A 15,677-nucleotide genomic window follows, 5' to 3' on the forward strand; every position below is an offset into this window, starting at 1 on the left:
TACAAAATGAATTTCTTTTGGGAAATTTCGATGAGAACATTAGGTTAAATAATCAAAAACTGTTAAAACAGTAAAATCCTACGAAAACGTTGCTTCTGAAATATGCCTAATGAGTATTCAAATAGAGCTGTTCATAGTATTTTCTCCGTCATCGGTCTAGCTTTTTGATCTAGGAAAAATACTACTATTTTTACTACTATCCTACTAAAAAAAAATCCCACTATCGAAGGCGGCCTCGTAAATAGGAAAGATCCAACGATTTAACTAGAATTAAGGTAAATTACTGACGATTGAAATAATTAATATCAATAATATTTATTTAATTACTTTTAATTGCGTCTCGACTAGGAGAGGTTTATTTTGGTTTCCCAACTAGTTAATTATTGCCGCTTTTACTCCCTTGCCCTAGGATGTTCACAGCAGCTTTAAAAATGTTTTGTTTTTATTTATTATAAATCTTGTTTGACTATAACATTTACCCTGTTGTTACCCTTATATCATATGTATCGAAAGCCTTTGCCACTCTGCTGACTTTGTGGATTGAAATATTAATAAATAAATAGGGCCTTACTACTGGTCGAATCACTTTACGTGTCCTGTTATTAACAAATTATAATGGAGCCTCCAGCCTATCAACCAGAAATTGTAAACGAGGCAGTACTTTATCAGGCTGGCTGTCGGAAGGTCCCGGGTTCGATTCCCGGTAGTGGTGCAATTTAAAAATCGTTGACAAAAAATTTACTGCCGATACAGCTAGAAGCCAGCGTACCCTAAAGGTAGTTCTGCGAAGTAAAATTTAAAAATAACGAACGAAACATTGTCATCATCATCATCTTCTTCTTCTTCCTACCCACCAGGTCAAACTAATAGCCACGAATGTGGGTTCCCTATATCCTTTAGATGACTTTTGGGGTGACTGCTACTTTTATATAAATACAGAGATAGATTTACTCGGATTTATTTTTAGAAGTAGGAATGGAGAACGGTTAGTCTTTACTTCAGTCAGACCAGAAGTGAGATGAGACTAGAAGTGAAGGGCTCTAGCATTGGTAGTAGATCCTGGCACTAGTGAGCAAATTTGAGGATTTGGTCGAGTTCCAAAAACATTTCCTACCCCCTTCCCCTCAACCTAAAGCTGCGGACACGGGCGCGGCTCCTTGAATCTAGTTCGGCCGTCTACCGCCACGAGCGTCTCACGTTTTGGAGGGAAAATTCAGAAACCGCTACTAGAGGGCCAACCGTTAGTGAGTTATCAAGAATATTCACTTTCGCCGAGTGAAGAATTTGGTTAGCTCAGTACTTCTAGTCTCATCTCACTTCTGGTCAGACTTATAGCGCAGTATAGAGCCCCTCCTTCAAATACGTAACGAAAATTTTAATTTATCTTATTGGCTCACTTAAACTACATTTTGATGGCGTTGCTGACGGGGACGGTGAAAAATACGTAATTCCTTTTTACCTCTCTAGCTATGACCCGCATCTTCTTTCATAAAGGGGAAGTGGGTCCGGGACTTTGACGCGCGCCCAGTATACCCTGTTCTCCATTTCTACTTCTATAATTAAATCTATCCCTGATTAGTATGAATTAAATTCTACATGAATATTTATTCGGTCAATATTATCTTTTTGTTTACTAATATTTACAAAAGTTCACTTGAGAGAGAATATGAAATTCAAACGAAAGAATCGTGTTCCACAGAAGAAATGGAATTAATTTGGCTCAACCACGCTTTATATTCCGCTTTTAAATTTATAAGGTAACAGAAAAATTGTTCATGGGCAATGTTAGAGGAAAAATCAATTCGCGTGACAAGAACTATACGATATTGTTTCCCTTTCATATATCCATTACGTTCATGATTCTGAACCACGCTTTATAGTTTCCGTTGACAGCTGTGACACTCGAAATAACACGCAAGTGCTTGACAGATAAGTAGATAGCCAGCATACTGTAAAATTGAGCGAGCAGTTCTAAGCTAGTTTGGACCTAATTCAGCAGCACGAATTTTTCAAATGGAAAATTTTTTCAAGTAAGTTATAGAAACCGAGTTTCACATCATAAATACGCCTAACCTTTAATTTTCGTTTTAAAAGAGACTCGTCATTACTTAAATTTAACTTTTAATTTGAATTCAAATTTTCCAGTGATTATCTAATAGTATTCTTACTTCAGGGGAGGGAGGGGTAATGTGGGCGTATCGGGAATTTTATATGAAATTCACGGAAGAAACTATACGATAGATCTATACAATAAAAAAGGGGGTAGGCAACCCTCAGTGTCGGGACATGCAAAGGGGTTAATACATTGCCATCCGTCTCTGCACACTCGCATGATACAAAAATACCACTGCGCAGGCGCCAAAAAGCGAGATGGAAGCCAAAGTTTTACCCTCGTTTCTTTCCGCCTCGAAATGGTCTACTAAATGAACAAGTTACGTATACGACCAGAGCGAAGATGAGGGCTAGCATGATATGTAGCATTGGCAACGCCTGAATTGCGAAGGTCCTATTGCTTGACTGTAATTTTTAGGAGAGGCTTATAGACAGGGTGGACTTTAGTCAATTTCTCGGGATCAGCGCGTATCTATATGGATTAAATTACTATCTTAACTATCGATTCTCTCTGCTGGCGTTGTAAAACACGCCGTTGTCTACGGCTCTACGCAGCTCTTATTGCACAAGCAACGAACAGGCAGTTATTTATTTATTTATTCGTAAATAACAATTGCCCACAAAGCCATCTGGGTGGCTTAAGCGTGAGCAGCGATACAATGAGACGTTTGCCATGAGAGATTACAGAATTATTAAAGGAAACATTCAGTTAAAAAATACAACTGGAATGGAGGGGCCTGCTAAGGGGGGGGGGAATGGTGATTAAACTATCAAATATTACGTATTGTTACTTTGCATCAAATATAGAAATCGATGCATCCCGGAAACTCTAAGGATTGGCGTGACAGAAGTATGTAAATTTTACATTGAATTCATTCACATATTGATGATGATTTTCTTAAAATATGTTGAAGGAGTCACAAGTCATAGAACTCGCTATTAAAATACAGAGGGATGTCGAGTTTCTTTGTCGAAAATTTTTAAATACCAGGTTTGTATGGTGTTTTCAGTCTTTAAAACACGCCCAGCTATGCGTATCTCCAATGACATAATTAATGAAACCAGAAGCGAGATGAGACTAGAAGTACTGAGCTAACCAAATTCTTTACTTGGCGAAAGTGAATATTCTTGCTAACACACCAACGGTTGGCCCTCTGGTAGCGGTTTCTGAATTTTCCCTCCAAAACGTGAGACGCTCGCCGTGGTGGACGGCCGAACTAGATTCAAACACCCGCGTCCGTGTTCCGCGGCTTTAGGTTGAGGGGAAGGGAGTTGGAAATGTTTTTGGTACTCGACCAATTTATTTCCCTATAGTGTAGGCGCGATTGAAGCGGCATAGAATCCTCAAATTTGTTCACTAGTGCCAGGATCTATTACCAATGCTAGAGCCCTTCACTTCTAGTCTCATCTCACTTCTGATGAAACTAAAATTTTCACTTGATTCTTCGAAACTGTTTCGTAGTGTCACTGCTAAAGAATGACATCTACCTAGAGTTTTAAGGCAGAGTAACTTTATGGCCTCTAACTTGGGACTGCCCTTATCTAGCCGCTTATATACACATATTTCTTCTACTGCTTGCCTCGTGAAGCGCGTGACCTGGTGCGCTATGAACCGGCAGACCAGAAGTTTTCTCTCAAAGTTTCCCCTCTTCTCTCATGTCGGGTGGGGGAAGGAAACCACGAAGAGAGAAATTTATTTAGAAAGCTATCGCTTCTACGGTTTCGTGAAAAATTTGGTCGGTGAAAACCAGCCTTAACACGGGCAATGTCGTGAAATTTTGCATTTTTGGTCTTTAGTTTTAGCAGAAGTAGGATAAGGGACTAGAAGTATCGAGGTAACCAAATTCTTCACTTGGCGAATGTGAATATTCTTGATAACACATCAACGGTTGGCCCTCTGGTAGCGGTTTCTGAATTTTCCCTCCAAATGTAGACGGCCGAACTAGATTCAAGCACCCGCGTCCGTGTTCCGCGGCTTTAGGTTGAGGGGAAGGGGGTTGGAAATTTTTTTGGAACTCGACCAATTTTTTTCTCTCTAGTGTAGGCACGATGGAAGCGGTATAAAATCCTCAAATTTGTTCACTAGTGCCATTATCTATTACCAATGCTAGAGCTCTTTACTTCTAGTCCCTTATCTTACTTCTGGTTATAGCACTGACTTACTTTTTGGGGAACATATGTTATTTATTTTTATTAACAGCGTCACTTATGAATATATTCCTGTAAAAGAATTACTTGAACTAAAGAGTGAAGAAAAAATTCTTCCCAGGGTGCGGAAATAAAATTCGAATAGTTAATTTTTTTAAAGCCAAAATTAATGCGGATTTTACATCTAGGAAGTCGATATTCTGGGTTTCCCTATCATGATGTCTTTAATGGAAAAAAGAATTGGAGGATTTTCGGTTGTGGCATTCCTTAACTCGATAATTATGGTGTCAGGACCACCTCGACAAATGTCAACCACTTCGTCCGAAGTTTTCCATGCTGATAAATACGTGAGATATATACATAAAAAATAACCTTCTTTGGTATTCTCTTATTCAGTGAAAGTGGTCGATTTCTATCAAAACGTATTGTCGTTTTATAAAATTTAAACCAAAGTTATCTTTAGGCTTCTGCCATTAAAATGAGTACCTCAAAACTTAAAGTGGCTTACAAAATTCCAACATTTTGACACCATGTTAGCGGAAAGTGGCGTTTATCACGTCATTAAATAGGCCTAGACACTGCTGTCTCAAACAATTTGAATTCATTTAGCAGCCTTTGAAGCGGTACCTACTTTGAATGGAAGTGCAGTCGCCTCTTGTTTTCACAAAACCCACACTTTATCAGCGTGCAATGGCCTTATCAAATTCAAATCCCGGCTTTTCTTCGAATGCATGTCATATGATACTTGAAAAACTTCAACTTGGCAGAACTAAGTTAACCCATAAGCTACCAAAACTGTGGTTCATCATCTCCTTTCCCACAGGCGAGATAATAGTCAAGCACCACAAAAACCGAAAATGAGCGAGAGAAGACATTTCGGACTAGAATTGATTTCTTTTTTAATCGAACCGAATAAAATGATAAATATATCAATTAGAACCATGTTTCTATCTACAATAAGAAGCGATATCTAGTTTACTAGGGAGAAGGTATGATGCCTAAGTATAGTCCCAGTCTCCCTTTAAAAATACAGGGGGGAACGTAAAAGGAGGCGGGGCTATTCCGCCTCTCCTCAGTCCAAAAATATGTAATTTTCGGAATTCGAAATTCGCGTCGAGCTGACGTGAGTTTTCAAGAACCAATGAGATGTTGGTTGTAACTTAGAGGCGGGGATTAACTCCGGACCTACGTTTGGACTCGAGATAAAGCTAGAAATGGTCGCCCATTTATACCTAAATATCGCTTCTTGTTTTAACCCAATAACTAGAAGAAAAAGACACTCCCATTTTACAAGCTAAGGGTCAGGGTTAAATTAAATGCGCAAACAATTATAATTCTTATAGGTATTGTGCGGTTTTGTATTATCACTAATCACTGTATCAGCGTTAATGTCAAGAATGAGTAGATATTGGAACAAGCTTAGAAATTTACAGGAATTTTTCCTAAGTTTATGGAACATGTTTTTTCTGCTGTTTCTCGAACGTAAGTGATAGTTACTCTAAATATTTCAAAATAATCATATCAAAAATTCATGCTAGAATTTTATTCTCATTCGAAAGAGCTTGTTAAATTATGAATACTTCAATTAAGGGGAACCATCTATCTAACTATCATATTCGCGAAGATGACGTAAGAGGGTTATAAAGTTCTAAATCCCGGTCTATATTATTGTAACGCCGCCGCTACGATTTTCGGCGACGAAACCTAACGCCAAATTCAGGGCAGGAAATAAGCACAGGACACTGGACATTGTATAATAAAATTTTAAAATGTCTCATTATTTTTTTTAAAAACTAAGGGGGTCACTGGACGGTTGACCAGTAAATTTTTCCGAAGTATTGATAGCTTGACTATGGAGACGCGACACAATTTTTCGCACTCCAGTGGACAATGTCCAATAAATTTTCCAGTCAAAGGGGGTATCACTGGACACATGTCTTTTAAGAAATTTTTCTTATTTCCGGCCCTGGTGCCAATTTCGGAGGTGCAATGCTGCCAGTTCGGTGGTCCTTTCTCCACATATCCACGTCAGCTGTCGCTCCCACGACAGGACACCATAACAAAACGTGAACCACGTCTTCGTAGGGAGCTCCGCAAAGCTTACATGACGGATCAAAACCGAGCAACTCTTGTTGACGGGCCCCCGTAAGGAGAGAGCCCGTGCGAGCATCAAATAACAAACCGCTGCTCCATGACCCATCATAAAATGGTTCCACACCAGGGCTTGTCTTATTGGCGTATACGACAAGACTTCTCTTGTCCCGCACTTCCCGGCGCCAAAAGGCCTCTCCAGCCTGTCTAACTTCTTGAGCAACAGTAGCTGCCCATTGAATTTCCGTCAAACAAGTCCCTCGCTTCGTGCCTAGCCCATAAATCCTCTCTTCATAAATGGCGGCCGATCACGTGGTCATATTTTTCCTGCAGAAAACGCGGCGAGATTCCTGAGACATAAGCGGCGCCCAAATGGACGAGTACTATTGGACCACTAGTTTCACAAAACGTATTTGTCCAATCCTCTGCCGTCATCTTCGCAGAGAGGCCCTAGGGTTAACTGCATTTTTTTTATTAGTTCATCGTTCGTATTCATGATTCCAATTTGAACATGATCTTTCAAAAATAAAAACTTGTATGGCACTTTCTTTTAAAGGTAATTAAGTACCATATATTTACAGCCATTGTTGAGCGAGTCTCAAAGAAACGTGTCCTACTCGCATCATGGCTTTTAGCAATAACTATCATCGGTTTACAACTGTCACCTGCCATGAATTCGAAATTTTGCATCAAGTCATACGATTCGCTAAAAACAATAGGTGATTTGGCGCAAGATACGGAATTAATATTTCGGTTCTTAAAGAACGGAATTGTAGAAAGAGTTTTTAAGAACAAAGTAAGGTTTTGTTATATATTTATTTTTGGTTATATGTACGTTTTCGTAAGTTAAGTTTGTTATTATTTAAACGAATTTTTTGTAATCAGGCCAAATCTGACGAAATCTACAAGCATATTTTAACGTCACCACTAAAGAATTACATCTCCGAGGGTGATATAATTCTGGATGAGTTTTATAAATCCATTACAAATAGAGAAATCATATTTTTCGCTGAAGATCTGATAACCGTAATTTTGTCCATCTTATTCGATAATGAAAACTTGGAAAGGTTTCAATTTTCACAACCGATAACCGAAGATTATATGGTATTGCCACTTTCATACAATTTTTCTTCTTGCCCGTACGCTAAGAATTCTTTCAATGAAAAGTAAGTTCGAATACAAATCTTATTTTGACTCTAAGAGTGCTTTTCAAACTAAAATATTTTGCTATTCGGTATCCGGTTCGAAACCCAAAATGTGGTTTTCGCACACCCCTATTTTTAATGCATTTAATTTTATTTCAGGGTTAGAGTTACATTTGAAAGTAAAATATTCGAACATTATCTCTCGGATAATAAATTTAAAGTTAAACACCTAATTTGGCAAGCTCCGTCGTCTGAAGAAAAGCCATTGTCGTTCGAAGACATTCAAGGAATAGTATGGGTTCTTTACATAGGATTTGCGATAAACGTTGTGGTTCTAATTGCGGAGATGGTTTTAGGTCAGATATTTAGGAACACCTTTAGTTTTTGACAATCGTTCGATATTATTGATCGATTTAATAAAACACCGGATTATATATGTTAGATTTACTCGATTCATTCATTTCAGAAACTTAATTGCTTGTATCTTCTTTAGTATTGTAGATAGAAACATGGTTCCAATTAGTATATTTGTTATTTTATAAGCTCATTATGAACGAATTGTCATTTCGATTTACAAAACAATTTACACAAGATTTAATTGCACTTTAACATGTTCTAATAATAAAAGGTCTGTATTTGTACATTTGTACATAAAAGATCATGAATATGGAATCGAAACATTTTTTCTTCACGCAAACGCGTGGTTCATCTACAGGAATCTTTCAAATACTTCTGTATTTTCATGTCACGGTTATCACCAACCCGTTTCAAGCAGTACATATCTGCTAAGTCGAAATACCCATTTTGAAGCCATTTATATTTGCAATCGCAAACCAAACCAGTACCTATACATAAAAAGCAAAATAGTAAAATATGGAATTATAAAACTTCTTTTGATCATGGGCCAATAATAATAAGGACACGATTCTTATAGCACCGAGAATTATCTCTCTCTAAAGAAAAAACGAACGACACGCCTGGACATAAACGAAATGGTACCATACATCGTGTTTCTGATAAGCCTACCTTAAATTAAGGGGGTGTTTTTCAGTCGAAAATGTTCTATGAATTTTTGTCGTCCTGGCCACAGTTTTCGAGTCATGATTTGAGTGTTTTAGGGATGACCCCTTTATTAAATTCGAAATCCTTGTCTTTCAGTGTCTTAATTAAATTTAAGGGGTCATCCGTAAAATACGGCAATCTTAACTTAAAAACTGTAGTCCGGAAGGCAAAATGTCATAACATTTCCCTTAATTTATGGCAGTCTTATTAGAAACACCCTGTATATTCAGTTTATTTCAGTTCACCGCAAATGGTCAGAATATTCATTAGGAACTGCTATCCAAGAGCACCCTTCACCAATTATGTGATGAAAGGGTTACTTATTTTTGTGTCAGTTTCTTTACATTAAAAATTAAATCACTTTATTTAAAACAGTAAAATGAATGTTACCAGAAGGGGATAATAGAAGAAGGATGACACTCTGTATCCTCTTAATACTTTAGTTATGTAACGTCATTCTTCCCAGGCTCACTCTTTTTGTTTGCTTTTCTGCTCATCAAACTTCAGATGGGCATCGCACCGTAAGGTGATTTCTGTAACTGCTTGGCACTAAATCCCCAGAAATCAACCCACAAACCACGTCTTGGGTGGGACAAAAATCCCCAAGCGCATAGTTAAATAGTTAAACACTAATAGACTAATGATGAGGGAACTATTTATCGCACGGTTTAGTGACCTTGCTTCAAATGTTCCGATGTTGGGAAGAGTGACGTTACACTTACTCCGCTTTGCGGTACACTTCTCTCGAAGAGAAGTATTATATACTTTTGATGTTACTTAGCTTATAGCTAAATTAATGAGTTTTTAATCCTAGTTTGATGAACCCAGTTACAGTTGTTAAAACCGTTTCTTCTGACGGTAGAAGAAGATCAAGTTATACCTGCGCGTTGTTATCATAGGATTGATTTTCTGTCTTGCCGTTAGGGGCCACTAACAGATGTTCGTTTCTCTCAATAGCTGAAATCAGTCTGGGAAATAAGGATATTTTTAAACTAGTCCTTTGGACCAGTGACCCCCTAGTGTCTGAAATAATAAACTGGTCTCCTGACTGGTCCTAGCCTTGTTCTCCTATAGATTTGCAATTAATAAACTGGTCCCGAGGACCAGTAACCCCCACTTCTTGAATTAAAAAACTAGTCCAAGCAGTTAATAAACTGGTTTTGGACCAGAGGAAGTGTGCTATTTCCCAGACTGGCTGAAATGTAATGCTAGAATCGTGTCCTCCCTTTATTGGTCCAACGTCATAGCTACCTACCTCGCATTTCGATTCTTATTTCTTTAATTCCGGAGTATATTAAAGGCTGGAAAAGCTCCTTCTTTAAACTCGTAAGTTCTCGATTATATTTAAGATTCAAATTGAAATTTCCATTATTGAATTGGAAGTTTTCAAATAGATTGTCCGGCAATTCCCGTAGGTGATTATTTCTGCAATTGAGTTATGAAGTAAAAATCCCGTCAATTATTAATATTTTACTCTTTTGTTTTGCTTGCAAAAGTATTGTTCCGGCCCTATAGCTGATTGGCTGTTTCTTTTCGTATGCGGAGTTCGAAAAGTGTTAAATATCACACCGAATCAAGAGTTGCAATGTACAGGATATTAACCATTCTAGCTTTAATACACTAGAACCTAGCTATTTTTCCCATTCAATACACAATATTTCACCCTTTCTCTGCGAGTCTGTGGCTTATGTGTTTATTCTCCTTAACATTAGCTATTTCGTCAAACGCACGCACGTTTTATACATTTAGATATTTTTTATCTGGCGTCCTGCTCTACGACGAACCCTTCTAAATATGTAAGAGTAATTCAGAACTTTCCTCAAGGTCAGTAGCTGTAGCGTGAAAATGGGTGTCGTGAGTGTGGCACACTCTTGTAAGCAAAGCTTTTGGTCGATAAAGTTTGAGGGAATACGACACACGTTGTCTTTTGGTGCCGACTGCCCCGCGGTCTCCGGAGGCGACTTGACCCCAACTAATAGCGTTTTTCTTTGAGGTGATCCTAGCGCTCCCGGAGCACTCCGAAAAAAAAAATAGTCTTTCATTGGGAAAAAACGAGCTGCTCCTAAACGGAGGCGCGTCTTACATTGGCCCAGTCGCTCCCTCCCGGTTTGCTCCCGGATTGATCCCAACCGCTCCGACTCTAGAGACGGTTTCTATGCTAAATGGAACCCACTGGTCTGTCTTACATTAAATAGTTATTTTACGTCAGTAGAACCATCCGCTTTTGGTAGAACGTTTCTCTAAGATCACACATACGTGTTACTTTTGCTCAAGCACCCTTTGGGAAAGCTGACGTTTAATATATAATTGCAATTGAGTAATGTCTTTTCAAAATAACTTGGGGTAATACAAAATATTCGCTGGCCCATATGAACAATTAGTCGAAATTATTAAATGATCTCACTTCAAATCTAATGTCTTTAACTTCATCGGTCCAACTCCAAACATTTCTCGACGAAGATTCTTAATATCATTATCGTTTAGAAGAATCTCCAAGCAAGTGGGGCAATTTAAGGCTCCGTCATCTATAAATCTCACATGATCGTAGGTGATGTCGAGTTTCTCAATCTTCGCTCCGTACATTTTGGAAAGTGTCGAAGGTAAGCGTCTGATTCGATTGTTTAAAATTGTCAATTTTGCAACTTGATCACCAGCGAATTTGGCCACTTCTTCCCAGTTCCAATTTTGAACTCCAGTCACATTTTTAACAAACAAGTTTATAAATCTTGGATTGGGTTTCGCTTGAAACGCTTTACTCTGTGGACACTTCCAGAATGGCATAAACACGTTTCTTAGTTCTATACCCTGTAAATTTAAATTTCACACATTATACTTCAAGCACCACTGGAAAAGTAGCGCCAAATTGGTACCAATAAACTTGTGTAATTTTACCGTAAAAAAACATTTGCGTTGATATGTTGAAATTATACGCGATCGGACACATTCAAAATAATCTTATAATCTGATTGTGTCACTTTATAGAAATCGAAATTAACTCTAATTAAACCTAGATAAGACCTAAACTCACCAAAAACTTGAGAAATTAAATAAATTTCAAAATTTGAACTTTTAACCGCATCGTTATGAAAGTTACGATAAATTCTGGCAAAATTATTGTAAAAACGTTTTTATTAAAAAAAAAAGAATTTTTTCATTTTTTACTTTTTCACGGCATCTTGCTTACAAGAGACCCTTTTGAAAATAGGGGGTAGCCGTATCGTCTGCTTGAGACGGAACATCCTGTGTGTGAACCGAAAGACTGTAGAAGCGGATAAGAAGTTACTAGTCCACTTTAGTCATTTTGTTTGAAGCCATATCTAACGTCTTTGGATCCATACACGGGATGTTCCGTTTTAAGACAACAAAGTGCTCACATTTGGGGAGGGGGGAGGCACAAACACAATCACTTTGGGATACATGTAACACCAAGAACATATTCAGGATACAGTAAGAACGTCGAATCGCAACATTGATCTCTTACTACAAAATTCTTTTCCAACGCCATTGGGAGGAAACAAGGCTAAACATTGAATATATTTAAATATATTTTCTCAACGTTCTTACGATATTCCGAATGCTTTCCTGCTTAGTAACACGAAGGAAGCTAATAATAACGAACTTACGCTTAAATAAATTTTATCAAAATCCTCCCTTTCAAGAAAGCAAGGCATATTATCTGTATCCTTTATTTCAAGTCGCAAGATATTCTTACGGTTTTCATCGCGGTACATTTTCAAAGCCTGTAGTAATTCCTCCGACTTTATTTGATCACAAGTCATCACGTCTGCATTTCTATCACTATTTTCACGTTTAAGTTGACATTTTTCTGTAAATGGAACACCATTCGCTAACAAATATTGAATTCTTATTGCCAGAATTGTAGTTAGAAATACAAAAACGTAAGGATACATTTTGAACAAAGCTACACATTTTCCAAATGAGAGTATTTGTCAGTCTGAACTTCTGAAGAAAGTCTTTTTGTTTTTAGTCAGCTTAAGTATAGGTAAGATAATACTTCCTGGCTTGATAAGAATTAATTTATTAACTGTCTTTTAGAATGCCTCGTAAATAGTTTTACAACATGTCATTCACATTTATGATAAGCGTTTTTACTTAGGTCAAATTCGATTCTACCCAAATGATAATTGTAAGGATTATTTACAAACTTATTTTCATGTGTATTATGAGTTGAATCAGGATACAGGGTGTTTCTGACAGGCCTGCAAGAAATTGTTCTTTTGGGGGGGGGCAATTTCGAATCATAATGTTTTATGACATTTTGCCGTCCAGTCAGCGGTCTTCAAGTTATGATCGGTGTGTTTTACTGATGACTTCTTAAAATTAACACGAGAAAATGCTGGACAGTGCTAATTAAATTAAGGGATAATAAGTAAAACCAGGGGTAAATAACGAAAGGAGTTAGAGACGCTAGCTTCCGTAGTGTAGAATACAGTGGGACTTTCAAACGTAGACACAGAAAAGAGAAAACGCCTCGGTCGCGCCGTCTATAATTCAAAATAAGTATGATATTTTCCAACCAATAGCGTGGCAGCAAAGTTTCGAAAGTCATGCTGGGATATCGATTTTCTCCTGTCTGCTAGTGTTCGTCTGCTTACGACTGAGTGACAATTAGGCTTAGAGTAAAGTTTATTCATTAAGGTGCACTTGAATTTGAAACATGCAACTTTAAAGTTGGTAAATTCCTTATTCGATAATGAAATAAAATTAAATGTCGTTTTTGCATCCTTCAATACAGTTTTAGTTGTTTTAATTTCTTTAGTCATAGATCAGTCGATGATCCTGATCCCACAGTTCCCACTGGCACTCACTCGGAAAAATCGCTAAGCCGTGGCTCACTGGGCCGACGACAAAACAAGTTTGAACACATTTTGAGGATTTCCCCGGCTTCAAATTGCAAATTGTTGACTTGTCTTTTCTTCTTTAAATCGCTGTTTACTCACGATTGAATATAATTATTATATTGGGTTGATTTATGAGACGACTTCACAACATCGACACCCGCCATTTTACTTTACCCAGAATACCTTGCGGAGCGAGATTTTAAGGCAAAACTTTTAAGGTTCTGGTCTTATTTACAATAGGGAGCTAACAACTGGCTAGGGGGAAGAGATAGTCTGACGTCACGCAGCCCCTCTCTGGTTGGAATTTTTGCGCGTAGAATACTATTTCCAACCGTTAGGGGGGATGAAACTCCAGTAAGAGATAGAAGGGTGTGACGTTTCAGGGTCAGAACTGTTAGCTCCCTATACAGTTCCAAAGATGGCACTACGTTAGTTACAAATTCTATGAGGTTTCAAGGTCCCACTGTATTCTACACTACGGAAGCTAGCGTCTCTAACTCCTTTCGTTATTTACCCCTGGTAAAACACTCTAGTCAACACTCTAGTCATAACTTGAAACACTGTAAAATAACATAGAACATTTTTGAACCGAAAATTAACCAAAGAGTAAGAACACCCCCATAATTTGAATTTCTTACAGACCTTCCTGAAACACCCTGTATAAAGATATACAAGACGAACATATATAGTTCTTAATCCCCGATAATTCTTAAAACCCTCAAGTCTTAAAGTGTTAATCCTCAAATTATTTACCCGGCTGTTTAGAGGGAAAGGTTTAATGTATATGCTGACACTAAACCCTAAATAGTCTTTGGGTTGGTCTATTTTAAAACTTTCAGCCTCAACAAAACGACGCTTAATTAAGGAGGTGTTAATACCGAAGCTAAAATTTGAGAGGTCTTAATGGCTAAGGCTTCGTGGAATAAATTTTACATGATGATTTGATTCAATAGAAACGTGATTTGATTAATTATATCGTTTGATAATTAATCGGCTTTAATTGTTCTACATTGTTTATACCTCACTCTAACCCGATGATAAGTGCCAATTGCGAGCAGGGTAAAAATTTATCACGTGACAGAAAACCGATATATCTAGTTAGCTCCAACAATCTAGCACCGTAGCACGCATATCTTACGTAAAGCATGGACGAAACAATACTGAAGGACGGATGGCAGCCCATAGAGCCCCATACTAAGCCACAAAACAACCAATGTTAAGCTTACTTCCCCTTTTTCAGCCCCAAAACGGAGGGGGGTTATGAAAAATAGTGAGTCAAATCCCGGAGAAAGCTAGCGCCATCTAGACAAAATAAGACGTTAACTACTTCAAAAAAAATAAAAAAAAAAAGATTTTTGAAATTTTGCCGTAACTTTGCAATCACAAATTTTTAAATTGCATGAAATTAAAGGTATGTTCTTATTATACTCTATATGTTTAATCATAACAATTAAAAGGCTATTCAATGTATTTTTAATTAATACAACTTCTTCTCTTTAAAATCGGCATTGATTTTATTCTAAATTTTGTCCAAGGCTTAAAGAAAATGGGCAGGAAAAAAATTTGTGTTTGCAAGCTTTGCAACAGCGATTCGCGATACGCTGATAAGGTTTATATGAAAGGAGTTAAATTTTTCCCATTTCAGTTTTTGAAATTTGGAACCAGCCTGAATCCGTTGAACAATGATTACTGACTTTTTTGTCACGTGCCTAATGTCCTTACCCCGGTTTTTCAGAACACTGATTCCCCCATATGCCCCCCACTCTCCGGTTTGCTACTATCTGCCGCTAGAAGGCGAATTAACAAGTATTTTTCAAGTTTCTCCCGCTGCCATTCGTCCTTCAGTATTGTTTCGTCCATGCGTAAAGTAAATAATTTATATTTAGTAACTGTTTTTACCGCCTTCTATTTTGGGCTTTTGAGACTTAACAATTTTTTTAAATTATTGGCTTAGCAGTTATATATTCATTTCGCTTCATATCAAAATTAATTTATTCATAAAATAGCCTTGTTTTATATTTACAACACGGTTTGCAGCAAAGCCCTATTTGAAAAAGAAAAATATGTTTAACCCTAGAGGGCGCTTAAAAGATTTTATCAACAAAGGATTTAATCCATATTTCTTCTCTTTCAAAGCCATGTTCACACTTACACGGGAATCGGTTTTAAACTTGTTTGCTTAATAGTTTTAAATCCTCTTCATTACCAGTTCGTGTTTTACGAATGATTCCTTAATGAAATAAGCATTGTCTTTCAG

At 37.5% G+C, this 15,677-nt stretch overlaps 2 protein-coding genes across 3 annotated transcripts; one reads left to right on the forward strand and one right to left on the reverse strand.

The window, feature by feature from the left end:
• The first annotated feature begins 6,843 nt into the window (after window positions 1–6,843).
• LOC149616257 (uncharacterized) lies at window positions 6,844–8,139 on the forward strand. The gene is made up of 3 exons (XM_089856340.1): window positions 6,844–7,147; window positions 7,237–7,517; window positions 7,656–8,139. Exons 1-3 carry the CDS (start codon window positions 7,022–7,024, stop codon window positions 7,882–7,884), a joined length of 636 nt encoding a protein of 211 aa, XP_089712466.1. The 5' UTR covers window positions 6,844–7,021; the 3' UTR covers window positions 7,885–8,139.
• On the reverse strand, window positions 8,134–13,644 carry LOC149616258 (uncharacterized). Of its 2 annotated transcripts, XM_089856339.1 has the most exons (5): window positions 12,468–13,644; window positions 12,182–12,384; window positions 10,963–11,363; window positions 9,814–9,983; window positions 8,134–8,341 (listed from the first exon to the last, which is right to left on the reverse strand). In XM_089856339.1, exons 2-5 carry the CDS (start codon window positions 12,335–12,337, stop codon window positions 8,202–8,204), a joined length of 867 nt encoding a protein of 288 aa, XP_089712465.1. In that variant the 5' UTR covers window positions 12,338–12,384; window positions 12,468–13,644; the 3' UTR covers window positions 8,134–8,201. The 2 variants fall into 2 exon arrangements, with proteins under 2 accessions (XP_089712465.1, XP_089712463.1); XM_089856337.1 differs by having other exon boundaries at window positions 12,182–13,644.
• Between the last annotated feature and the right edge of the window lie 2,033 nt (window positions 13,645–15,677).

This window comes from Phalangium opilio, unplaced genomic scaffold, assembly GCF_054372755.1.
Source record: "Phalangium opilio isolate 3A_F unplaced genomic scaffold, DU_Popi_V2 ptg000217l_1, whole genome shotgun sequence".
NCBI lineage: Eukaryota > Metazoa > Arthropoda > Arachnida > Opiliones > Phalangiidae > Phalangium > Phalangium opilio.